The sequence below is a fragment of the Triticum dicoccoides genome, chromosome 2B (genome assembly GCF_002162155.2).
Source record: "Triticum dicoccoides isolate Atlit2015 ecotype Zavitan chromosome 2B, WEW_v2.0, whole genome shotgun sequence".
Classification (NCBI taxonomy): Eukaryota; Viridiplantae; Streptophyta; class Magnoliopsida; order Poales; family Poaceae; genus Triticum; species Triticum dicoccoides.
The window spans coordinates 169755087-169783055 of NC_041383.1; the positions used below are offsets into that span (position 1 = coordinate 169755087).

At 46.2% G+C, this 27969-nt stretch overlaps 3 protein-coding genes across 4 annotated transcripts; all 3 read right to left on the reverse strand.

Annotated features, from left to right (window-relative positions):
* Window positions 1-19877: 19877 nt before the first annotated feature.
* Window positions 19878-21689, reverse strand: LOC119362831. Of its 2 annotated transcripts, none has more exons than XM_037628097.1 (3): window positions 21219-21689; window positions 20944-21111; window positions 19878-20522 (listed from the first exon to the last, which is right to left on the reverse strand). In XM_037628097.1, exons 1-3 carry the CDS (start codon window positions 21245-21247, stop codon window positions 20411-20413), a joined length of 309 nt encoding a protein of 102 aa, XP_037483994.1. In that variant the 5' UTR covers window positions 21248-21689; the 3' UTR covers window positions 19878-20410. The 2 variants fall into 2 exon arrangements, with proteins under 2 accessions (XP_037483994.1, XP_037483993.1); XM_037628096.1 differs by having other exon boundaries at window positions 20944-21126.
* A 220-nt stretch (window positions 21690-21909) lies between these two features.
* On the reverse strand, window positions 21910-23467 carry LOC119362830 (probable transcription factor At5g28040). The gene has a single exon (XM_037628095.1). The coding sequence runs from the start codon at window positions 23209-23211 to the stop codon at window positions 22078-22080; it is 1134 nt and encodes a 377-aa protein (XP_037483992.1). The 5' UTR covers window positions 23212-23467; the 3' UTR covers window positions 21910-22077.
* A 2512-nt stretch (window positions 23468-25979) lies between these two features.
* On the reverse strand, window positions 25980-27963 carry LOC119362833 (H/ACA ribonucleoprotein complex subunit 4-like). Its single transcript, XM_037628098.1, has one exon. It carries the CDS (start codon window positions 27829-27831, stop codon window positions 26239-26241), a length of 1593 nt encoding a protein of 530 aa, XP_037483995.1. The 5' UTR covers window positions 27832-27963; the 3' UTR covers window positions 25980-26238.
* Between the last annotated feature and the right edge of the window lie 6 nt (window positions 27964-27969).

Sequence of the window (27969 nt, forward strand, 5' to 3'; positions counted from 1 at the left end):
AAATTTATAGATACATTGGAGACGTATCATGCACCTATACAAATACCATTGTATTTGGTGCATTGGGGACACAAGAGACTCTTTGTTATTTGGTTGCAGGGCTGTTTGAGAGAGACCATCTTCATCCTACGCCTCACACGGACTGATAAACCTTAGGTCATCCACTTGAGGCAAATTTGCTACTGTGTACAAACACTCTACGCTTGGAGGGCAACACGAGTCTACGAGAAGAAGGTTGCTTAGTAGACATCAGTGAGCACAACCCACCACTGCACGCCTGGCCCCTGGACGCGCCCTGGTGTTTTCTCGGGGTTGTGGGCCCTCGTTTGCATTGATTCCAAGTCCCAAAAATCACATATATCCCAAAATAGTTATCTGTAAAAATTTATTGCATTTGGACTTTGTTTGATATGGATATTCTGCGAAACAAAAAAACAGGAATTTGCATTGGGCACTGGATCAATAGTTAGTCCAATAAATCATATAAAATATTGCCAAAAGTATGTGAAATTTGTATAATATTTGCATGAAACATTCAAAAATTATAGATGCGGTTGAGATATATCAGCATCCCCAAGCTTAATTCCTGCTCGTCCTCGAGTAGGTAAATGATAAAAAGATAATTTGACGTGGAATGCTACCTAGCATAATCTTGATCATATATCTAATCATGGCATGAATATTAAGACATAAGTGACTCAAAGCAATAGTCTATAATTTGACATAAAGACATTAATACTCAGGCATCCCAACAAACAATCGTGTCTTTCAAAATATCAACGCTAAAGAAGGCTATCCCTACAAAATCATATAGCTTGTCATGCTCTGTCTTCTTAACACAAAGTATTTATCATGCACAACCCCGATGACAAGCTGAGCAATTGGTTCATACTTTTTAACGCGCTCCAGATTTTTCAACCCTCACGCAATACATGAGCGCAAGCCATGGATATAGCACTATGGGTGGAATAGAGTATGATGATAGGGGTAAATATAGAGAAGACAAAAAAGTAATAAAGTCTCACATCGACGCGGCTAACCAACGGTCTATGGAGATGCCGATCAATTGATATCAATGCGAGGAGTAGGGATTGACATGCAACGGATGCACTAAGAGCTATAAGTGTATGAAAGCTCAATATGAAAACTAAATGGGTGTGCATCTAACTCTATAATGAAAAATTCCCACTAGTATATGAAAGTGACAACATAGGAGACTCTCTATATGAAAACCATGGTGCTACTTTGAAGCACAAGTGTGGAATTAGCATGCCCCTTCTCTCATTTATTTTCTTTTCTTTTCTTTTTCTTTTTTCTCTCTTTGTCCGGAGTCTCATCCCGACTTGTGGGGGAATCATAGTCTCCATCATCCATTCCTCACTGGGACATGCTCTAATAATGAATAATGATGATCATCACACTTCTATTTACTTGCAACTCAAAAGAAATAAAAATTACAACTCGATACCTAGAACAAAATATGACTCTATATGAATGCCTCTGTGTAACGCCCCGAATCTGATGCGCCAGGTGTCCTCCAGTTATTCACCGTTGTTGCCATGTCATTTGCTTGCGTGTTGCATTTTGCCATGTCATCATCTGCATTTCATCTTCATGTTTTCAAAACTTGCATCCGTTCGGGTTCCCCGGTTCTCTCCGTTGTCCGTTCTGAGCCTAACCACACTCGCACGCGCCCGTCGCCCCTCTCAGACCTTGTTTTGTGAGCCGCCAAAAAACATCCTCGGAATGGGTCGAGATTTTCCGAGTGGCCTTGGTATATCACCGGTAGACTGTCCGTCAAATTTCGTTCCATTTGGAGGTCGTTTGATGCCCCAACGGTTAACCAGTTAACCGAAACCCCATTTTCTCTTGCAGCCCAGCACCCCTTCACACAGCCCACCTAGCCCATATAACTCCCCACCATGCTCTCCGTCGTTCGATCACGATCGTGTGGGCGAAAACCGCTCCTCATTTGGACTCTCCTAGCTCCATCTGCCTATAAATAAGCCTCTTTCCCTGAAATTTCATAAACCCTAGTCCATCTCCCTCCTCCCACAGCCGGACACGTCCGCCGTTGCCGCCCGACGAATCAGGGCGCACCACGTCGCCTCCCCACGCCCCCATCGCCGCCGCCGCCTGGGGCCCAGATCCGGCCCGCCCTAGGTCGAACCGGGCCACGCCGGGCCCGCGCTGCCCCGCGCTCCTTCGCCGCACGCGCCCCACCGCCGGCGAGCGTCGCCGTCGCTGTTCGCCTCGTCCGCCGTCCTCCCGGCTTCCTCTGTCCCGCCGGTGGCGGACCCGACCCGCTGCCGCATGGCGCTCGCCGCCGCCGAGAGCCCGCCCTCCGCCGCCGCCAACCGAGCCCGTGCCTCACCCCCGTCGTGCCCGTACCTCACCACCGCTCTGGATCTGCCGCCGCCTTCGCGAGACGCACTGCCCCGCGCCAGCCCCATCGCCGCTGACCACCACCTCATCGCCCCGTGCCTCGGCTCAGCCGCCACGCCTCCACCTCGTCGCCTCCGTCCTCGCCAAGCCTCAGATCCGGCGCCCCAGCTACTCCGGCGAGCTCCCTCGTCTCCGGCCTCCTTCCCCACCGTCTCCGGTGAGCTTCTCTGGCGACCTCCGGATCGGGACCAGATTCACCCATCCCTCCTTCCAAACGCATCGCATCCCCGGGATCTCTCCGTCCCAGAACCACCTCGTCCCGCTTTGACTTTTCGCGGAGGTGATTTTCTCTGTCCCGAAATCCCTGATATTCCCGTGCTCTGTTCGTCATGTCATAACTTCTTGTGTGCGGCTCTGTTTTGTGCGTGTAATATGTCAAAATGTTCATTGTGAGATGCTCTTCATTTAGTTACACTGTGTCATGCTTGTTTGAGTTCATCTTGATGCCTTAATCATTGTTGCAAAAGTGCTATATGATATTGACTGTTGAAATCTGCTGAATGACAACATCATTTGTGCATCTTGTGAGTGCCACAACTTTGTCCCTGTTGATGCTATGATGATGATCTTGATATGCACATGTTATTCTCTTCATGCTCTACACGTTGGTGTGCTTTGCCTTCATGTTAGGGTGCATGTTGATATCTTAATCCATGTTGCAAAAGTGCATGTTGATGTTAACTACTGAAAACTGATGTAACTTGCTGGTTTGTCAATTTCGTTGCATTTTGTGTGTGCATCCATTGAGAATGATGTTTACATATTTTCGGAGATTATTTATGCCATTTTTATAGGGGTGCAATCCTTGTATTTTTATATGCCCTGTAGTGAGTACATCAAGCTTGTGAAGTGGGCTACTTGTTGTTAATGTTCTGTCAATGTTGAAACTGCTATATCATGTTGCCATATTTACTTGATGCTACAAATTAATCCATGCATAATCTGGAGATGTTTAGTTGAGATGTGTTGTTTTATATGCTATTCTCTATCATGCCATGCCTTTTGATGCCTTATATATGTCCTGTAGAATATGTTTTCATTGCCATGAACATGCTTATATAATGTTCCAGATTTCTGTTAACTTCATGATGCATTGTTGTGAGCTTGTTATTGAGTGATCCATGCCTTTTCTGGAGATGGTCCAATTACATGAATTTTAGTATACTATGAGTACTCTGTTTACATACCATGCTTGATAATTTTGGATGTAATATGCCTCTGCTCCATGCTTGCAAATATGTTATCATAATGTTGTTGTTTTACACTTGCTGAAACTATTTCAACATTCAATCTTGTCATGTTGGTTCCCACTAATCCATGAGCCATATGTATATGATACCATGATGTTATTTGCTCTTTGCTATGTGTACTTTAATGAAATGCCCTTGGTTGCTATATTTACTTGTTGTAGCTTGTCCCTTTCTTGCTCTCAAGTTAACATCATATTAACTCTCCTCATGCATATGATGTTGTGTTATAAAGTCGCATTTTGCATTGATCATATTGGTTTAATCTTGATGCCTATGAACCTGAAACTTTAATGATATTTGAAGTATATTATCTGTACATGAAGTTCATGTCAAGTTTGTGCTCATATGTTTCCTGTAGCATGTTCTTTTGATGATTACAAAGTGCCTACTTACTGTTTTGGACAGTGTGGTTATATCTTGTTTGGAGTGTATGTGTTGCACCGTTGTTCCGTTTTGAGCATGCTCTATATGAGACTTGCTTAGATTTGCATGTAGTTTCATCTTATCATGTTGCATCCATGTTTTGAGAGTGTTTGCTTGATGTTTGTATGCATTTTGCACCAATGTCATGCTTAACTTGTTTTGCTCATATCTTCTAGGTCGTAGCTCCGAACTAAATGAACTTTATATGTAATTTGACTAGAATTTCGTGTAGATCATCTTGGTGCATCTTAACTTGCTGTTTAACAACTTGAACATAAGGTTTATTAGGATCTGGACCATTTTCGAAATTTGCATATGAGGACTTACCGGATTTGTTATATGTTGTTTCTGGCCTCATTTAAACTTGCTTTGATGTGTTGCTCTTGTATGCATCATCTATTGCCATGAGTAGCATCATATAGCCTTTGTCATGCATCATGCTTGGTTGAGCATCTTGTCATGTTTATGTGTTGTGTGTTTACCATGTGGTTTTCTCCTTTCCGGTTGTGCTTTTCTCGATAGTTCCTGTTTCGTTGCGACCGTGAGGATTCATTCGACTACGCTTGGTCCGTCTTCGTCCGTTCGTCTTCTTTATGGAATCGTTCTTCTTCCTAGCGGGATTTCAGGCAAGATGACCGTCACCTTGGATCTCACTACTATCATTGATATGCTAGTTCATTCGTTCTATCGCTATGATGCGCTACCTATCACTTGCTTATCAAGCCTCCCAAATTGCCATGTCAGCCTCTAACCTTTTCACCCTTCCTAGCAAACTGTTGCTTGGCTATGTTACCGCTTTGCTCAGCCCCTCTTATAGCGTTGTTAGTTGCAGGTGAAGTTGAAGATTGCTCCATGCTGGAACCGGATTATGTTGGGATATCACAATATCTCTTATTTAATTAATGCATCTATATACTTGGTAAAGGGTGGAAGGCTCGGCCTTATGCCTGGTGTTTTGTTCCACTCTTGCCGCCCTAGTTTCCATCATACCGGTGTTATGTTCCTTGATTTTGCGTTTCTTACGCGGTTGGGTGTTATGGGAACCCCTTGACAGTTCGCCTTGAATAAAACTCCTCCAGCAAGGCCCGACCTTGGTTTTACATTTGCCTCACCTAAGCCTTTTTCCCTTGGGTTTCCAGAGCCCGAGGGTCATCTTTATTTACCCCCCCCCCCCGGGCCAGTGCTCGTCGTGAGTGTTGGTCCAACCTGCCAGCCGTCGGTGGCCACCAGGGGCAACTCTAGGCTGGCCTACCGGTAGTTTGGACAATTTGGTGTGCCCTGAGAACGAGATATGTGCAGCTCCTATGGGGATTTGTCGGCACATTCCAGCGGCTTTGCTGGTCTTGTTTTACCATTGTCGAAATGTCTTGTAACCGGGATTCCGAGTCTGGTCGGGTCTTCCTGGGAGAAGGAATATCCTTCATTGACCGTGAGAGCTTGTAATGTGCCAAGTTGGGACACCCCTGGAGGGTATAAACTTTCGAAAGTCGTGCCCACGGTTATGTGGCAGATGGGAATTTGTTAATATCTGGTTGTAGAGAACTTGACACTTGACTTAATTAAAACGCATCAACCGCGTGTGTAGCTGTGATGGTCTCTTTTCGGTGGAGTCCGGGAAGTGAACATGGTTTGGGTTATGTTTGAACGTAAGTAGTTTCAGGATCACTTCTTGATCACTTCTAGCTTCTCGACCGTTCCGTTACTTCTCTTCTCACTCTTGTTTGCGTATTTTAGCCACCATATATGCTTCGACGCTGCTGCAACCTCACCAGTTATCCATTCCTTTACCCATTAAGCTTTGCTAGTCTTGATACCCATGGTAATGGGATTGCTGAGTCCTCGTAGCTCACAGATTACTACAATAACAGTTGCAGGTGCAGGTTATGCGATGATCATGACGCGAGAGTGATGTTTGCTTGTTTTGGAGTTCTTCTTCTGCTTCTTCTTCGATCAGGGGATAGGTGTCAGGTCGGCAGCCTGGGCTAGCAGGGTGGATGTCATTTGAGTTTCTGTTTGTGTTTCATCCGTAGTCGGATGATGCTCTTGTGTATGATGTTGTTGTATTCCGTGGTATTGTATGCCTCTTGTATGTATCCCCAACTACTATGTAATGGTATGATGTAATGATATCCACCTTGCAAAAGTGTCTCCAATATGCGCCTCTATACTTGGTGGGACCTTCGAGTTCCTTTAGGATAGGGTCGCATATTGGGCGTGACACTCTGGTAGTGTACCAAGATGTGCAATGATCTAGCATAACAACGATATCAAAAAACGGACAAGCCATGGAAATATCATGCTAGCTATCCTACGATCATGCAAAGCAGTATGACAATGAATGCTCAAGTCATCAAAATGGAAGCGGTGCAAGTTGCATGGTTATGGAAGGGCCATAATAGGTAGAGTGTATCATATCACGGGGTTTGGATGCACCGACGAAGTTTGCACCGACTTTCAAGGTGAGAAATGGCAATGCTCGGTACCGAAGAGGCTAGCAAATTGCGAAAAGGTGAGAGTGCGTATAATCCATGGACTCACATTAGTCATAAAGAACTCATATACTTATTGCAAAAGTTTATTATCCCTCAAAGCAAAGTACTACTACGCATGCCCCTAGGGGGAAATTGGTAGGAAAAGACCACCGCTCGTCCCCGAGTGCCACTCATAAGGAAGACAATCAATAATAAATCATGCTCCAACTTCATAACATAACGAGAGACTACACGTGCATGCTTCGGGAATCACAAACCTTATCACCAATATTCCTACTAACCACAGCCGTTTACTAGTACCTCCCACATATTATCATCTCTATATCGCAAAACTATTGCAAGGAATTAAACATATCATATTCAGTGATCCATAAGTTTTATGTAGGATTTTATGACTAACCATGCAAATGACCAATTCCTATTGACTCTCTAAATAGATATAAGTGAAGCAAGAGAGTTTAATTCTTTCTACAAAAGACCATGCTCTAATAAATATAAGTGAAGCAAGAGAGCATTCTACAAATAACAGTTTTCCATGTGAAGAGAAACAAACAATCCAAACTTTAAATGATATAAGTGAAGCACATGAAGCATTCTATAAAGCCATACTCAAAAGATATAAGTGAAGTGCAATGAGCTTTCTATAAAATCAACCATGGATTATCTCATACCAGAATGGTGCATAAAAGAAAAGTGAAAATTAAGCACAAAAGACGCTCCAAGATTTACACATATCGCATGAACGAAACAAAAACAAAAACAAAAACATACCGATACTTGTTGAAGAAAGATGGGATGCCTTCGGGGGCATCCCCAAGCTTAGACGCTTGAGTCTCCTTGGATATTTACTTGGGGTGCCTTGGGCATCCCCAAGATTTAACTCTTGCCTCTCCTCCTTCTCCTCATATTGAGACCTCCTCGATCTTTGAACACTTCGTCCACACAAAACTTAACAGAAAACTTGTGAGATCCGTTAGTATAATAATGCAAATCACTACTTTAAGTACTATTGCAATTCATATTTTGTTTTTGCATTGTATCTATCGTATTATAACTTTTCCATGGCTGATACCACCGATAAAAATTGATGGTTTCATCAAAGCAAGAAAAACAATGCATCAAAAACAGAATCTGTTTTAAACAAGATAGTCTGTAGTAATCTGAACATTCACCATACTTATGGTACTCCACAAAATTTTAAAAATTAGGACAAAATAAACAATTTCTATATCAATATTGTGCAAAAAGTTTCAGAAAATTTTGATGTTCCAGTAAAAAATATAAAATCACTCACTACAACCAAAGTTTCTGTTTTTGCACCGCATATACCAATAAGCAATCTAATGATCCTAAAGGCAAATCTTGGCACACTTTTTTTATAATACAATGGATTTGTACGAGGGTATAATTATTTTTGTTGAAAAGTTCCTGTAATCGAGATTCACAAAGTTTCCATGGGCATGAACAAAGTTCAAGGATATCCCCCACTTCCACGGTGCTCGTCTTTCTCACTTTTACTTTTCTTTTTGTGAAGTTTTAAGTTCGCCTCTATATTTTTTGGTTTTAAACTTTATAAAAGCACTCAACAGAATAAAATGACTTCCTAAAACTTGTGGGTTGTCTTCCTGGCAGCGCTTTCTTTAAGGCCATTAAGCTAGGCATAAAGTGCTCAAGTGATGGATCCACCCGGATCCCAAGGTATATCAAAGTCAATTTTAATTAGAAATGATTTGGCATTTAGTAGTGAGCACGAAGCAACCTATATCATGCAATGGCAAAGTCTAACTCTCTTCCTATGCATCGGCATGTCATACAAGAACAATTCATACACATCAAGTAAAGGCCAATACATAACATAAGCAGTTTCTTGCAATTTTATCGTGTTGGAAACATAAAGAGGTGGAGATATAATTCCTCTTTCATAATAATTGCAAATAGGAGCAGCAGGCACATGCATATTATATTCATCAAAATCATCATGTGTAATGGTAGAATGCAACCCATCAATGTAATCCTTAATAAGTGCAAACTTTTTCGATAGTGTAGTTTGAAGAATTCAATAAGGTAATAGGACTATCATGTGGTGGTGCAGTAGCAACAATTTCATTCTTAACATAAGGAACTATAGCAAGTTCATCTCCATAAGCATAATTCAAATTAGCGTCACGGCCACAAACATAGCAAGCATCAATTTCATCAAAAAGGGATATTTCAAATGAATCAACGGGGTCATAGCATTCATCTTTCGGTACGAATGAAGGGACATTAAACAATGTAAGTTGAAGAGTTACTCTCATTAGAAGGTGGGCACAGGTGATCAGTCCGCTCTTCCTCCTTTTGTTCTTCGCTCTCCTCCTCATCTTTTTCATCCAATGAGCTCACAGTTTCATCAATTTCTTCTTCCATAGTTTCTTGCAAAATATTAGTCTCTTCTTGGGCAGTGGAGACTTTCTCAATAAACGCATCAATATCAACATTGTATTTATAATTTTTATAGCAATATTTAAGTGTTGCAAAATTTTCTAGTCTATAAACAGGATCATCATAATCTTCATACTTTTCAAACAGAGATTCAATTCATAAGCACCCTTAAAAGCAACAAATTCTTCTATTCGTTCCACATCATAATAATCATATCTACCATTAGCATAATAAGCCAAGGTTTCATTATCACTAAATTCACATGAAAAGGGAAGGTGTCGAGTCTTCATCCTAGAGCAACAAGTATAATCATATCTCGAGCATAAATTCCAAGCATACCATTGCAACATTTCAATTTGATCCCATAAAAGTTTTCCCTTTTGAGTCAAGCGATAATCCCTAAAGTATTCACGTTGATCCAACGCTACTCCCATTATCAAGTTGAATTGGGTTTTCTCGGGATTATCAAAGTAGATTTTAATATTTTCACATAATGAGTATTGAGGGTTTTAGGAGGTTCCCCATCTCCATGAGTAGCAACTACCACTAATTTTTTTGGTGTTTCATGTTCCATATCCATAACTAAAGATAGAGAGCAACTTAGAGCAGAAAATAAAAATTACTTAGTGATAAAGCAAACAAGCACACTCGAGAATATTCACCCCACGCTATTGCTCCCCGGCAACGACGCCAGAAAAATGTCTTGATAACCCACAAGTATAGGGGATCGTTTGTAGCCCTTTTTGATAAATAGGAGTGTCAAACCCAACGAGGAGCTAAAGGCAGAATAAATATTCCCTCAAGTTATATCGACCACCGATACAACTCTACGCACACTTAACATTTGCTTTACCTAGAACAAATATGAAACTATTTTGCAAGAATAAAACTATGAGTACTCTGCGAGAATAAAACTACAAATAAATTGCAAGGTAATAAAAGTAGATAGCTTTTGTCAACAAGAAAGTCATTTGTCCCTAGGCAATCGATAACTAGACAAGTAATCATTCTTGCAATTTTATATGAGAGAGAGTCATGAGCTAACATACTTTCTCTACCTGGATCATATGCATGACATGGAGGGCACCGTAGGACAGAACCATAAATAAAATATACAATCATACCAACCAAGATCACGATTAACCCATAAGACAAAACGGGTCTACTCAAACATCATAGGATAGCCAAATATCATTGGAAAATAATATGTGGAGTTGAGCACCATGTTTAAGTAGAGATTACAGGGGGGATAAGGGAGGTTACACCACTGCATAGAGGGGGAGAGAGTTGGTGTTGACTGTTGTTGCCGGATCGATTGAGAGGAGAAATGGGTGAGAGAAAGATGAACGCACGCGAGGGAGGAGACATCAGTATATTTTGTGTCGTCTATCTGACAGCGTTTTTCTGTTATTCCCACTCTTAACTCAAAGCGATTACAGAGGCTAACTAACTCCCGATCGGCTGCTCTGGATCCGCGTACGTCGCGCCATCCCACAGGAGGTTACATCAAACAGAAAAACAGAAAACAAGCGATCGTGCAAAGAGCACGCCTCACGTCCTAGCTACATGCATGTGCATGACTCCGTCCCATCGAACTGCATGCATGCCATTATTCTAAGCGGCTAACTACGCTGGTGAGTTGAGCTTAGCTAGGCACAACATGTCACCCCCTTAAGCTTTGCTCTCCAGCTCCAACCTTGAACATACCAAGCATCTGCCACATCTCCACAAAAGTAACACGCCCCAGCGCCTTCGTCAGTGTATCAGCTAGCTGCTCTCGAGTGCGAATATGATCCACCTCCACCTGACCCGTCTCAACACAATCGTGGATATAGTGATATTTGATATCGATGTGCTTGCTTCGGTCATGATGGACTGGATTTTTGCTGAAAGCAATAGCAACCTGATTGTCAACGAAGAGCTTGAACTTGGCCGGCGGCTTCCCGAGCATCTCACTGACCAAACGTGACAGCCACACACCTTGGCAAGTCGCCGCTGCCGCTGCAACGTACTCGGCCTCGCATGAAGAGAGCGCCACAACCTTCTGCTTCTGTGAGCACCATGTAACAAGGTTGTTGCCGAGGAAGAAGACATTGCCGGAGATGCTCTTCCGGTCTTCTATGTCGCCGGCATGGTCACTGTTGCTGTAACCGACCAGCTCCACCTTGCCGCGACCGGCCACGTAGTGACAGCCATAGTTCAGTGTGCCTTGTACATATCTGAGAACTTGCTTCACGGCCTCCCAATGATGTGTGCTTGGTTGCTCCATGAATCTGCTCACAATCCCGACGGCATGGGCGATGACAGGCTTGGAGTTGGCAAGGTAGCGAAGGCTCCCAATCACATTGCGATACAGAGTGGGATCAAAGACCTCACCACCGTCCTCCTTCCTCAACTTTAGCCGGCATTCCATCGGAGTGTTGCAGCTATTGCAGTTTTCCCTGCCCGCGGCTTCCAGAATCTTTGCCGCGTAGCTCCATTGATGAAGGGTGATCTCCCCTGCTCTCTGCGACACCTCAATGCCGAGATAGTAGCTGAGCAGCCCCAGATCACTCATCTTGAAGAGTGTCTTCATTTGTTCCTTGAACTCACTAATCAGCCCTTGATCTGTACCAGTGATGATAAGATCATCCACATATACACCCACCAGCAGAAAAGTGGACTCATCACCACGCCTGTAGACTGCATGTTCTAGTGGGCTTCGAGCAAAACCGAGGTATATTAGTGAATCATGTAATTTTGCATACCAGGCTCTTGGTGCTTGACACAGTCCATAGAGAGCTTTGTGCAACTTCAGTACATGGTGCTCCTCTCCTACAGCAGCAAATCCAGGTGGTTGTACCACATAAACCTCCTCACTGAGATCACCATTTAAGAATGCCGATTTGACATCCATATGGTGCACTTCCCAGCTGTGGTGTGCGGCGAGCGCGAGCAGAACGCGAATGTCTCCAGTCTGGCCACGGGAGAAAATGCTTCTTCATAATCCACTCCTTGCTGCTGCACATATCCTTTGGCAACCAAGCGAGCCTTGTACTTTGTGATGGTGCCATCTGGATCCCTTTTCACCTTGTAGACCCATTTCAAACCAATGGGCTTGTGTCCGGCTGGCAAGTCAGCGAGCTCCCAGGTCCTGTTCTCGACGATGCACCGGATTTCTTCGTCCATCGCCGCCTTCTAGGACGTGTTACCGAGCGCCTCATCCACGCCTCGCGGCTCCTCGGCACTGAGTAAGCAGTGTTCGAAATCCTCATACACTGCATCTTCTTCAGTGGCGTCGAGAACACAGGAGAGGCGCATGTATCTGATCGGTCCAGAGTCCACATCACGCCTGTCATCATGCGTTGGCGGAGTGGCCCATCTTATCGCTGGCGATCCCGGTGACGTCTTGGTACCAGTTGTGGGCGTGTGCAGCACTGGAGTTCCCGGCATCGCCGTCTCCGTCTCCGCCTGCGGTGTCCCGGGTGATGATGTTGGGGACGCCGCCGAGGCGGGCGAGACGTAATGAGCGACTCCATTGTCCAGCTCCTTGACCCCTGGATCCATCGTGTACACCACAGAGAACATGGTCGGCGCGGTCGGTGTCGTGGGCGCGGTCGCCGCGTTCCAGCTCCAAGGCTGCCCTTCCTCAAAGATCACATCCCGGGTCACCTGAACTCTCTTGCTTTCAGGGTCATAGACGTGATAGCATTTGGCACCCTCTTCATATCCAACAAAGATCATAGGTTTGGACCAGTCGGAGAGCTTGGTGATGCCTGGCCCAAGCAGCTTGACGTGTGCAGTGCACCCGAAGGTACGCAGGTGTTGAACTGCAGGCTTCCGGCTGTGCCATGCTTCATACGGTGTGACACCCTCAAGGCTGCGGGTGGGAGCTCTGTTCAGAAGGTACACTGCAGTTTTTACTGCCTCTCCCCAAAAATATGCAGGTATAGCCATGCTTTTCATCAAACATCTGGCCATCTCTACCACAGACTGATTTCGCCTCTCTACCATGCCGTTTTGTTGAGGAGAATATGGTGTTGTGGTGTAGTTCTTCATTCCTTGTTCGCTGCAATATTGTCTGAATTCAGTTGAGTTGAATTCCCCACCACAATCGGATCTGAAAGCTCGAAGTTTGCATCTACCTTCAGACTCTGCCATGACCTTGATCTTTCTGAACTCACTGTATGCCTCGTCCTTGGACTTGAGCATTTCAATCCACATATAACGACTGTAATCGTCAACAACCAGAATGAAGTATTTGTTGCCTCTTGGAGTTGGTGGCGTGATGGGTCCGCACAAATCTGTGTGCACAAGTTCTAGTGCCTGCTCTGCTCAATAAGAAGTTGCATGCGGAAATAGGGCACGATGTTGCTTTCCAAGTGCACACCCATCACAGTACTGCTCGATGTGAGCTATCTCCGGCATGCCTCTGACCATTCCTTTTGCAGACATGGCGTGTAGTGCTCTGAAATGCAAATGCCCCATCCTTGCATGCCATTTCCAAGTCTCATCCTCAACCTTTGTCAGCAGGCACGCCGGTGTGTCAATGGTCAGCACCCCGGTGTACAGTCGGCTGCTATTGCGACGGACACGGGCCAGCAGGCGTCGAGACGGATCATGTATGGTCATGACACCACTCTGAATATCAACCTGACACCCCCCTTCGTCGAGCTGTCCAAGTGAGATTATATTACTTCTCAGGTTCGGGATGTAGTACACTTCTGACAGAGCGCGCTGCTCGCCCCCTTGTGTCTTGAAAACCACTGAACCTCTCCCACAGATTGCCACATGTGACCCATCTCCAAACTTGACTGTCCCGCGCACAGATTCATCCAGCATGGAGAAGCAACACCTTGCGCCTGTCATGTGGCTGCTGGCGCCGATGTCAAAGTACCACACCCCGTCCGGTGAAGGAACGGGTATCAGCTTCTCTTTGTTGAGAAACACTGCCTGCGGCGCCACTGTCTCTGACGCTGCAGTGGTGGTGACCACGGCCATGAGAAGCCCCTGATCATGCTCATCCCCAGCATGCACAAGATTTGCTTGCTCCTGCTTCCCTTGTTGTCCCTGCTTGTCAAGGTACGACCAACACTCCTTCTTCCAATGACCAGGCTTCCCACAGAAGTGACACTTTCATTTCTTCTTTCCGCATGACCCACCGGACCCACCAACGCCGCCGTTGCCGGCCGCAGGTTTGCCTCCGCCGGGAGACTTGGTCTTGGCCGGCTGCTTGTTCTTGCTGGCGCCGCCGCCACCAGATGATGAGCCGTCGCCGCTGCCCAGCTTCTCACGGGCCAGCCACTCCTCGTGAGTGAGCAGAAGGCGTCCGGTGGGTTGCGCACCGTCGTCGAGGTCGTAGTGGTCCTCGCATGCAGAGAAACGCCCGACAAGATCTTCGATGGACATGGTTTTCAGATCGATTAAGGACTCAATCGCCATGGCCATCGGGCGGTACCTCCGCGGCACCACTTGGAGGAACTTCTAGACGGCCTTGTACTCGGTGACGGGGTCGCCATATAGCTCCAGATCGGCGACGGGGCCAGAGAGCCGCAACCCGAAATCCTCGACGGACTCCCCATCTTTGAAACGGAGATCCTCGAACTCCCGCCGGCGAACCTGCGCCTTGGCTTCACAGGCGCGCTCGCTGCCCATCCGCATCGTCTTGATGGTCTCCCACGCCGTCTTCGTCGTGTCCTTCGCAGCCAGCACACGTAGCATCTCCGGCGGAACACCGGTAAGGATGATCTGTAGCGCGCGCCGGTCGTCGCCCTCGTCAGCGGCATCCTCGGTCATCGCGGACCAGACACGGATGACCTGCAGCTTGACCTGCATGACGAGCGCCCATTCCATGTATTTTGTCCGCATGAGCATCATGGACGATGGTGAGGTCTCGCTCTGCACCACCCGCTCGATGATGCAGATCTCCCCGCTGCCGCCGCCCATGAGGCGCGCGAGGGGCGCTCCGGCCGATGGTGACTGCCCCGCAGCCGCCTCCGCCGCCGCCTTCTTCTTCTTCTCGTCTTCCGACATAGCCGCAGCGGATCAGACACCGCTCGACCACCAAGGCGCAAGATCGAACACACGTAGCTCTGGTGTTGATCAGACACCGCTTGACGGTAGCAAGAGTGTTGATGTTGATCGCCGTCACGATCCTTGCCCCGACGGCACTCCGACGCCACCAGAAGAGAGGGGGAGAGAGCCCCCCTCTTTCTTCTTCTTCCTTGGCCTCCCCCCTAGATGGGAGGAGACTTCCCCCTCTGGTCCATTGTTGCCATGGCAGCAGAGGGGCGGGAGCCCCTCTGAGATTGGATCTCTCTCTCTTTTCTCTTCTGTTTCGCGTTCCCCAGATCTGGACGAAAACCATTTCTTATATTCCTGGAGATCCGTAACTCCGATTGCGCTGAGATTTTAACACGATTTTGTTTCGGATATAATCTTCCTTGCACCCGAAGTAGAGCTCCAACCGACGTACGAGGTGAGCACAATCCACCACCGCACGCTTGGCCCCTTGGGTCGCCCCGGTGTCTTGTGGGGGATGTGGGCCCCCGTTTGTGTTGATTCCAAGTCCCAAAAATCACATATATTCCAAAATAATTATCCATAAAATTTTATTGCATTTGGACTTGGTTTGATATGGATATTTTGCGAAACAAAAAACATGCAAAAAATAGGAACTAGCACTGGGCACTGGATCAATAGGTTAGTCTAATAAATCATATAAAATGTTGCAAAAAGTATGTGAAAGTTGTAGAATATTGGCATGAAACAATCAAAAATTATAGATATAATGGAGACGTATCAGTGATCTCCAAATCTTCGACATAATTTTTCGTGAATCACAATTACTCTTGGCTGCTGAGAACTTTGCTTGGTGAAGTCTTACTCCTCAACAATCAGGCCATCACCTATCCGTCTAGAGAGTGTGTGCAGTTCTCAAGAGTCATAGGCATAAGAACTTTTAACTCAAATCTATTGTGATGCTCAACCACTATCTTAGTTTCGGCTCTTGGTTTTCTCTCAGTGGATCTTAAACTCAAATCTCTCAAGAGGGATGCTCAATCAATCTTCCCATAATCTCAAGCGGAGCATCCAACTCACAATGTTGGTGCGGGGTGGCTATTTATAGCCGCAGCCTTCCCTGATGGGAAATGACCATTTATGACACGAAGCCCAACCAATGGCCAACCAACACGTTTTCAACTATCAGATTTTGAGCACAACGGCAACATTGCTTGAGGAACAAGTAATGCCAACTCATCGGTCTGAAAGAGATCTCTTGCAACCCAGAAGAACATCGTCTCTGGCTGACAAGTAATCTTTCGGAGCACAAAGGGATTTCTCTCAGTCTTGCATAGGTTTCGGCTAAGCATCACAACATACCTAAGCATCGAGAACATATACCCCTCTTAATAGTATGGAGGCACTATGACTCAAATAAGAGAAGAATACCAATGAAAATGAATATTATATCTTTGCTTCATCTTCGACCTTCTCGACTGCAGTCATTCTTCTTCGGACACATCGAACAAAAATCGCTTCGTGCCAGCAATAATTTTAAGGGGTCATTTCTTTCACACAATCTTCTCGGTACACTTTCTTCTAAAAATGTATCTCTTTCTTCTCTGCAACGCATATGTTCCTCACTGAAGTTCTTCAAACTTCATGGTAGGATATAGCATTCTTCTCAGTACGCCTAGGGACTACTTCTCCTGTGTGCACTGGCAAACAAATAAGTCTCATGCTATTTCTGACAACAAGCTCCAAAACACAAGGGGGCAAGATATTGCACCAACAGGACTAATCTATTTATAAGTTCATTCGGGGAAACTTAGTCATCATGCATTGAGTGGAACATCAATTGTGACCCCTACCTCCAACTTTGGAAGGTGGTGTCTATGTCAAGCTTGTAGGATGTAATTTCTAGGCTTTGGTCGAATCAAATATTCACATTGAGTTCAAGACAACCACACTATTAAGAGTGACACAAACAGAGGTAATTTGGTCCGCGCCTATATGAAAGATCACAAGCCAAAGTTCCCAAAAGAATCCACTCTTGACACCACACATGTTTTTCACATCCCCGGTAGCACCGAAGTTTTCCCTCCGACACTACTGAGCCACTTGAGTGTTCTATCAAACCTTGGAGAGCAACCCAGTTTCCCACAAATTGGAAACCCCACACACTTTTTGTTTCGAGTAGTCAAGCCAAATTCCTTTGAGACATTCTCCATTAATTCTGGCACTTCCGAGCTTAACTTGTCACACGACACTTCTGAAATCCTTTCGGTTTACTTTTATATCTTATCACATTATAAGCGGTATCTCCGAGCTTTTTCACTCCGGTACTTCTGAGTCGTGACCTTGGCATTTCTCCACGTTGTACATTTCAAACTACTCTATATATTGCAGTACTACCGAGCAACAAGGCCCAGTACTTACTTCCAAGGTAGTTCTATCTGTGTAGAAGAGAGACACCTTTGTCTTTCAGGACCACCACTTACCTTTATCCTCGGACTTGAGTGTTGTGTTTTCCCATGGTTTTTGCAGACTTTGTTATGGTTGTTCAAACTTTGAACATGTTTGGAAATTTTGTGATTGGGAGTAGAAGAGGCGATCATCACTTTTGTGATTGGAAGGTAGAACAGATAATCAAAATGCTGATAGTTGTGCACCTTGATTGAAGCAATACATATTCACAAATAGACAAAGAAAGAAGTGTACGTATTTCAGTGTTTCACCCTCTAGCATTACACTGTATGTCACACTGAATTTAACACATAAATGATGGGTAAATTTATGTAACCTGATGCACACAAGGAACGTTGATCTCTATAATGACAATGCATGGTATTGAGCATTAACAATAACTCTGTTCATATACGCTGACCTTATTCCAATAGGGAAAAGGAAAAGGAAAATAACATAATGCAATGGCGCGGCAGAGAAGTAATTCTCAAAATATCTGGTTCAAGAATATTAAGTACTCCCTCTGAAAATATAAGAGTGTTTATATCATTAAAGTAGTGATCTAAACGCACTTATATTTCTTTACAAAGGTAGTAATTCTCCGAAAAATGCCAATGACGGCAACCTGGCTGGTCCCACTCACATGCAAAAGGCAGCTAGGCTGCTCATCCGCGTCTGACATGTACGCACAGTGTCATGGGTTGAAGGGATGTCCGGGTTGAAGACCTCGTACGCGTCCTTGTGCATGCATGCCGTGGAGGATTATTGGCCAACGGAGTCAAGTGTGGACGTGGAGCATTTTCGCCCAGCGAAGACGCAAGTTTGTTCACCGTTAGCTCACCTCCCGCTAATCAAGTTTATTTATTTCATGCTAATACGAGTGTCTGTGAGTATTGGCAAATGAAGTACTGCCACAATTTTTTTTGTCTCTAAAAGTCAGTAGGACTGACTTCGCACTTGAGTTCTATCTGCTCTACACGAAACAGCTTAGGGACATGTTTAGTGCGAATGGTTTATGCGACAAAACAAACAGTTTAGTCCTGATTAATCACACTGGAGCGGCACGTTCATGCCTAAATGGTCGCTTTGTGTTAGAGAATGCAGTCTTACGCGAGACGCCCGCTGGTGCAACAGCTTTTCGCCGCGCATCCTGGTTCACTTTCCCCCGTCCTATCAGGCTGTCACCTCTGAGAATTTACTACGCTCTCAGATGACGTCAAAGTTCTTTTTTTATCGGCCGGCGAGGTGTTCTGTGAGGTGCCAGAACGGCAAGGTAGCCAGCTAAAAGCTCCACCTGTTCCTGCACATCATCTCCCTGACAGCCAAAGATGGTGCTATCTGAAGAACATTTTAGTTCATTGCAGCATTGGTGTACAAGTGTTTGTGCATGTAGACTGAAATTTCCTCACTGAATTTTCATCAGCATTGTGTTGCTCTATCCTAGTGATTGCACTAGTCAAGATAAAATGTATTGGTGGGAGCTGCATGAATTAAAGTGCATTTGCACTGAATTAACGCTGCACTCGGTCCAAACTGAATATCTTGCTGAGGTTCTTAAAACTGGATGAAAAACAGTTACATGGCATTTCCAATTGCCTATACCACACAGGGCAAACTGTTTTACAGAACAACGAACTACCGTTTGATTGCCTCAAGCGAGTAACTTGCCGCCGCTGAATGGTTCCCTTGCATTCGCATTAGCTCGCAGAACATCAGGTTGTTGTGTGATAACAGAGTTTCCTGCAAGATACAGTAGCTACATTGGTGAATTTGTATAGACAGTGGGCATGCTTTCAAGCTGCTTGACTGACAACCTAAGCACAGCCAGCTTGCCTCTAGAAAATCCTCAAACGGATCCTCCTGTGTGAAATCACCCCAAGAACATTGATGAACACTTTTGTCCCAAACAACCATCATCAAGGTTTTACTCCAAACCAATCATCTCCCAATCAAAACAATCCTTTGACTTGCACTGGATCAAAACTCATCAAACAACTATGGTTATACTGGATCCAACATCATTCTTACGAAGCCTTTGATCCCAAACAAGTTGGGGTAGGCTAGATATGAAACCCTTTCACGAGGACTTCCCAGGAGGTCACCCATCCTAGTACTACTCTCGCCCAAATGGGTTTCATACCCAAAAGACTGGCTAGTTTTTACGTTGGCTCGCCAAGCCTATCACAACCCTTAGATATGAAACTCTTTCACAAGGACTTCCCAGGAGGTCACCCATCCTAGTACTACTCTCGCTCAAATCGGTTTCATACCTATGGGACTGGCGGCTAGTTTTTACGTTGGCTCGCCAAGCCTATCACAACCCTCCTCCTTTACCCGGGCTTGGGACCGGCTATGCCTAGAAGACATAGGCGGAGTTACTGGATCCAACATCATTAACACCCCAAACTGCAAACTGCATTGTTCCATTGCCTCTAAAAAGTAACCAACAACCTAAACACAACCAGCTTGCCTCTAAACAATCCTCAAAAGTTTTACTCCAAATTGTCCCACTCAACCATCCGCTAAAGTTTTACTCCAAATTTATCACGTACCAATCAAAAAAATCATGTAGCTCCCACTGTAGCAAAACTCATCAAGTAAATACGGCAATTCTAAACCCAACATCACTAACCCCCAAAGTGCAAGCTACAAATGTTCCATTGGCCCAAGTAAAAAAAGCTATCTACTCTGACTACCCATTTTACACCATAAAGCTGCCTTTGCCACGGGAAAATCCAACAAACATACTACTCATCCAAACAAATTTGTCCCAAATTGCACTGAAACTAAAATTGCAGTGAAATATGTGCCAAACACCCAGCTTCAGATCAACTTCAATGCTAACTAGACAAAGCTCAACCTTTCTAAATATGCAAACTTGCTAAAAGAGCTGCAAAATCAGAAGGAGAGAAGGATGTTCAGCACAGTTTCTTATGGCTGTGCTTTGCCGACCGCGTCCATCTCGACAATGGGGGCACTCATCGAATCCTGGGAGTCCACTGGTAGAACGGAACCAATCCACCCCGCCAGCCCGGCAACACCCCTGCGCGAATCAGATCTAGCCTGTGAGTACAAATTTTACAAAACAAAGATGCTGATTCGACATCCATGCAATCTACATACATCTCTGTAAATTTCAAACCTCCAGTCATGCAAAAATCCAATTACCACATTATGAATCCAATAGCTACTAGATTAGTGTTAACATCACTGTCGCTACACTTCCAACAATCTCCAAAACAACTCTATATTTTCCTACCCAGAAGCATATGTTTCCGAAAATGATCCACGGCATGTGCAGCTAGAACACCACCGAAAATAGAACAAATACAAGCATAACATACTATGAATAGCTGCAGAAATCCGAATCAACTCTTCTGTCCCCTAGCAACCTAAACATGATTCAGATCTAACTTCGCACGGCACTCCAAAGAAGAACTGTGGCAGAGCATCAGCACACTGACCTGCGTCTCCAGCCACTGGTGGCTTCAGAGCACACCTCGCCCGCCGCCGCCTCCACGCCTGCCTGTGCACTGCCGCCGGCGCCAAACACGACGTTCGGGACACTCATCGAATCCTGTGACTCGACTGGGAAGACGGAACTGCTCCACGGGCCGGGCGCAGCACACATCCTGCATGAATCGAAGCTGAGCCAACTTGGTAAGAAATCCCCAAAATCCGCGGCGGTGAACAGACAACTAGTTCAAGTGAGGGTTGGCCAGAGGGGGAGCAAACATACCCGTTGAGCTTGAGGCCATTGGTGGGCATCTCGCTGGAGCAACACACGCGCCACCGTTCGCCAGATGGGGATGGGGGTGGAGGAGCCGACCCGCTGCGTGCCTCTGGTTTCGTCGTCGGTATCGTCGTGGGTGGGGGTGACCAGGGCAAGATTCTGTCGCCTGTGCTGTTTCAAACGATAAGTCATGGCCGCACACAATACGCCTACACACTCCCTAGCCGTATCGCGGCCTGTATTTCACTGCATAGGCCTGCCACCCACAGACGGGATGCACATCCCAAGGCCCAAACGGACGCCCATGATACCGGCCTACCTGTGGCTCGGCCTCTGAAAATCGGCACTCGTAATTCTCAGTCTTCATGGAAAATAAACAGGGTCATGAATCACGATCAACACAAGTTAAACAACCATGCTGCTCGGCTGCTCCACAGATTAACCACTGGTTTCCTATGCCATAATTCCATGACCTTTGACTATATTGACAACCAGTACTGAACATATCTAACCTCTTTTCATATAAATTGATGACAATGATAACATACTGAATGACCACAATCTGTGATCCTAATATATTAACCGGAAGTGCTCAAGCTTTCCATCAGGAGACCTTCCGGTCCGCTCAAAGCATCACACTTCAAAACAGAGGACAACACCTACATCGTAAAGAAATACGTTGCGGCTAAATATCACATGAACAATTAGAACCATGAATAAACTAGTTTCCAAGTCCCAACCCTGTTAACAATAGTCTTTTATGCACGAGAAAATGTTGAGAAAAAAAAACTAAACATCTACCCTCAGAATTGTAGCAAGAATTCTATAATGAGAGACACCGTATCAGTTCCTAACTTAAAAAACCTCAAGTCCTAGGTGTGGAGGACTTGAGCTCCTCAAGCGTCGCCTTCACCTGGTCCTGCAGCAGTTCGATCCGCTTCAAGTACACTTCCAGCTCCAGGATTCGCTGATTTCTCCATTTCTCCCCTTCCATGGGCAAGCCGTGTGGCGGCTCAGGAAGTTTCATACCAAACGGACTGGATCCCATATTTATCACTGCGTGAATCATCTCCTTAAACATAGGCGTCAGAAAATTCTTCTCGACATCAACAACTCCTGACTGCGGTGACATGACCGGAAACTTGAGTGGCTCGGAACCCTCCATGGTCACTGTCACAGGCATTGGAGCCTGGGGCAGTGCTGGTAGCGAGTCATCCATCTTGACAGGGACTGACACAGGCATCTGCACCTGCACTGGCTGAGGGGGCTGCACCAAAATGGTGGCAGGGACAGCAGCAGGGGCAGTTGGAGCTGATTCCACCGAGCGTCTACGGCGGCGCTGCCGCCCTGAGGGGGACTTGACTTCCCCATTGGGGCTGGTGTTCGCAGGGACAGATGTGGCAGCCACCGCCGCAGCGGCAACCACAGCCTCTTCGTCGTCGGAGTCGGCCGAGGGATCCCGGCCGTGCTTATTCGTGGGGCGCCAGATGTTGCGCGCGATCTCGAAAATGGCCTGCTCGTGCGGGGAGCGGAAGGAGAAGGCAGCGCCGGACCCGCGGAGGCGGGAGACGCAGTTGCGGTACTTGCGCTTCAGGCGGCGGAGCTTCTCGACGAGCTGGCTCTTGGAGAAGTCGAGCTGGAGGCGGCGGCGCATATCCTCGTAGAAGGGGTCCGTGTCGTACTGGTGCGACGCGAACGCCGTGCCGCGGGCGGCGGTGAACTCCGCGAACCCGCGGAGGATCACGATCTCGTCCTCCTCCGTCCAGAGGCGCTGGAAGAGTGGCCGCCGCTCGCCGCCCGACGAGGCTTGGCCGCCGCTTCCACCCGCGGGGAGCAGGGCGGTGGCGGAGGAGGAGGTGGGGTCGGGGAGGCTCGGATCGGGCGGTTCGAGGAACGGGACGCCGGTGAAGTCCCCGTCCTCGGAGTAGTCGTCGCCGTCCGCATCGGTGAAAGAGAGGGCGGCGACGGCGGCGGACGAGCCGTCGCCGGCGGGAAGCATTGGGCCGGAGATGGGATTCGGGATGGGCTAGGGTTCCGATCCCGGAATATCGGGGGATTCGGATCGACGGGGACTGGATTTGCTGGGTTTCTCTCGCCCCAATTTTGGGCTGGGGGTCGTCGCAGAATGCAGAGGAATTCCTCAGTTCACTGGAACTATTGCATTAATGTACCTCCCAAGTTCGGAATTTGCAAGCTTGCCCTTCAGACGATGCCAAAGTTGTACTATTTTTCATTATTATTTTCAACCTAACATGTGTGTCTATGTATTCAAAGTCAACCTAGAGCAACACAGCCATCCACGAGACCGCAACATAATCTTAAAATTATGAAACCAATTACTTTGACTTTGCAAATTATTGTGATTGTTTTATTTTTGTATGTATACATTCTTGGGGTTCGTCAATCACAGTTCTGTGCAAGACACGTTGAGGATGCCATAATGCATACCATAAATCAATATATCATTTCTAGATCGATCAATAGATGTGGCAATTGTAGGCACAGATGTTTCTTTGCATAGTGGTTAGCATGTGATTGGTATCCACCAACTTACTAGTCACCTCTGCAAACAATTCTCGCTGGTCGCAAACATTTTTTTATGTGTTTTGATTTTCCCTAGTGCAAGACCAGTCTCACAGTGAACACATATCCTTCATGTTTACTTCCCCAACTCACAAGCATTGTGGTCTAAGAACAAAAAAGATGAAACACTACAATTAGTGACGAGAGAAGTCACAGTAGTATCGTTCTATGATAGTGTATCATAGCGGACAAACATGACTATTGATGTCAGATAAATCAAAGTTATACCCACGAAGGCATGATCGGAAGCAAGGGATGGAGAGATGGACGTGGGATGTGCATTCGGGGAGGTGGGGGCATATTCTCTAATCTCGTTATGACAAATTTTTATGCAACAAGCAAAAGATGAGCAAAGTCAAAGACATTGTTCACCTTTGACTTAAACTTGGAAAGTTGGAGAAACATATTTGGTGTTTCGTGGCTCACGGTTCCCTTTTCATGGGGACAAGAGGAGGGGTGGGTTGGGTTCCTGGGTCGTTGATTTACGGTGTGGATCAAGTATGAGAGAAGAGGTCGAATCATCACGACAACCATGATAACATACCCCCATGAACAGTAAAAACACAAAGACACATTGTATGATTGATCATGATCAAGGTTGAGTTTATCATGCATGGGAGCATGTGTGGATGATCAAGGTCGAGCTCCTTGGGAGGGGGTGTACGAAAAGTGGAATATAAATTTACAAAAAGGCAAGGAAAGAGGAATGTTTCTTGGGGGAACTACAACAAAACAACATTTTCCGGCAAAATTTATGCTAAAATAGAACTACTGTATCTGCGCATGCGGAATTTTCGCTTACATTCTGTCTATATAACCCACTTTAGCTCAACCCAATTACGCTTTTATTCCAACCAGTTATAACGAAAACCTTTATCCTCCCTTACTGTGTAATCCTCGCCCCTCCGAGTTCACACCTCCTACGACCATCCTCCATGTCTTCGCTCCATCACACCTTCTTGTTTTATTTCCACTTCCAACGAACTCCTTGCATCTGGGTGTATGCGCCATATTTGCTATGTATTTGTGTCTGTTCCATATTCACTTTCAGATTCATTTTCGCTTTTGTTAGAAAAATATGAAAACAAAAACGGTTTTGCTAAAGCACATCTAAATCCTATGTCATTGATTTTACCCGGAGATTCGTGCATGTATTTTTCTTTTTTCCTTTTCTTTTTCTTTCCATATTTGATTGGGCCATTTGGATTCTGGAGAAGACAACTACTAGCTGTAAGCCGTTTTTTCACACTCTGAGGGAGTACTTCATATTTCTCCAGTTTAATGGCAAGGGAGAATCCGCCGACAATATGCTGTTATGCACCATATACATATCTAATGAACAAAACCAAATATTGGAATGACGATGCCAAGAGGATCACAACATATGCTGCTGCTATATCAAAAAACTGAAACTGGCAAATTCACTGTGACACTTTCAGACTCTGGGTGCAGATCGGAGCCAAAAAATGACTTATGGGTGATTATAAGCATGTATTCAGACATGTGAAACCAAGTTCTCACATCCGATTGGTTGAAACGTTCCACGGTAAAGTTCCGTTTCGGTTCCACAATATCAGCAAACAGGAGGCAGATTCTCATCAATATTGGCACAACAAAGACAGAAATTTCAGAATAGTAGAAAAAAAAATGCATTAACAGATAACAGACACAGAAATGCAGGCCTGGGACTCCTGCGTGAATGTGTATCAGCAAGGTAGAAAATCAAGTTCAGTAGAATGGCAGCAACCTAAAGATAGTAGGTTAGGCTTTCGAAGCAATACATGGTTGCAAGGGGTTCCCCCAGAAATGCAACCAAACAACCCTGCTAGAATCTGATGAACTATCCTGTTACACACCATGCATATACCACTTATGTTACTCAGGAAATTCAATATTTGAATAACCATGCCGGGAACAAACATATATCTTCTGGTCCTATCAAAGAAGTGAAACTGGCAAATTTAATGCTACAATATGGCACAGAATTTCAGACTCAGGTGCACGGACGATCACAGATTTCTGGGTGGTTGCAAGAATGTATAGATCAGCATAGCAAACCAAGTTCTCACATCAGTATGATGGAAATATAAGGATTGGTAAACTCTACTTCAGCTTAATATCATCAAAACAGCAGATTGATGAGATCGGCAAGCCAGCAATTCCAGTACAGGTGGACTACTAAGATGAGATGAGAACAAAATTCACTGCAAAAACAGATAACAGATACTGCAATACATGGCTGATTGTCCAAATTTAAAGGGAAATCTCTCTAATTACCATAGCATTTCGGTTGAATGGCAGTAACCTAAAGATAGTACATCAGGCCTACCTACCAAACCATAGACGGTTGCAAGGGGTACAAAGCAAATAAAACAGGTAGTTCAAGCTCCCACATAACTGCAACCAAATAACATGACAAGCCAATGTAAACTACTATCTCTACCTATTGTGCCTCCTCTGCATCTTTTTTCTTCTTTTTCTTCTCCTTTTTCTTCTCACTCTTCTCAACCTCCACACTCTCTGGAGCGACATCTTCACCACCTTCCTTGCTCTTCTTCTTCTTCTTTTTCTTCTCGCTGCCGCCCTTCTCCTCATCAGACAGACTGCTCTTCTCTTCCTTCACTGCCTCTGAAACAGCTGATCCTGGTTCTCCCTTATCTTTCTTTTTCTTCTTCTTCTTCTCACTCTTCTCCCCTTCCACTGCCTCAGTGACCTCCTCAACCTTCATCTTCTTTGCAGGTGTGGAAGCAGTTACATCATCCTCATCAGTCTTCCTCTTTTTCTTCTCCTTGACCTCCTGACTTGGCACCACATCCTGTTGTTCGACCTTTACCTTCTCAGGCTCAGGAGCAGCTGCAATGCTAGCAATCATTGCATCGCCACCAGTAGGAAGCACCACATTTCGAAGCCACTCAGCCGGGGTCTTGTCAGTTGGCTTCCCATGCTTATCAAGGAGGCCATCGGCTATCATCTTCTTCTTCTTAAGTGCCACCGGACCAAGTCCCCACTTCCTTGGGTATGTGTCCCTGTCCATCACCACCCTCTTGATCTTCGCTACAGCACCATGGTCGCAAGTTGCCATAACAGCAGTAGGCATCTCAGCGATACCAATGGCAATCGCCTCCCCCTTGGTAGTCATGAGAACAACCTCTTCCCCAACATCAATGTCATTCTCAAACCGGAGCAACCCAGGAATCATAAGCTTGGCACCATAGCAGATAGCATTAACAGCAGAGTCCTTCACAACAAGCCTCTTGTAGCTAGTAAGAATTACCTCAAGCGGCATAACCACACGCCTTATGTAAGACTCATCCTTGTGGTTGTCAAGCGCCCACATGGCATCCATCACATCGTGCATGGTGACCATGTTGTCCTGCTCTCCCAGAATACCTGACCGCACACGGCGAAGCTCCTGCATATGCGCACCAACACCCAGGAGCAGCCCAAGGTGCACACAGAGCGTCCGGACATAGGTTCCGGCCTCGCAGGAGATCCAGAACACGGCAAGGTGGCGCTCGGCGTCATGCTCCAGCAGCTTGCTCTCATAAATGGTCCGCACCCTGAGCTGGCGCTTGACCGCCGAGATGAGCGGAGGCCGCTGGAACACAGCCCCGGTAAGGGACTCCAGCGCGCGGGCCACGCGGGCCGTGTCTGGAACGGCGGCGTGGAAGCGGGCGATGCACACATACTCCTTACCTGCGCCCTGCTGCGACTTGACGAGGCGTGTGGCGCGGTCGACGCAGACGATGAGGTTGCCGGTGACCTTGGGATCGAGCGTGCCGCTGTGGCCGGTCTTCTCGACGCGGAGGAGGCGCTTGATCCACGCCACCACCTCGTGGGAGGAGGGGTTGGACGGCTTGTCGAGGTTGATGACGCCGTAGCGGAGGTACTCGGCGAGGGGGCGCTTGAGCGGCGAGTGGCCGGAGGGGAGCGGGGTGTAGTGGCCGGTGCGGACGTTGAGGCGGTCGTAGTTCTTGAGGAGGAGCGGCCAGGTGGAGGTGTCGAGGGACGGAACCAGGGCCTGGGGCTTGATCATATAGCCATCAGTCTTCGCCTCGGCGTCCGCCAGCGACGTGGTATCGGCGGCGGCGGCGGCGGGGTCGGTGGAGGCGTCCTTGGATTTGCTCTTCTTTTTCTTGGATTTGGTGTGCTCGGAGGCGGGGGACGCGACGGC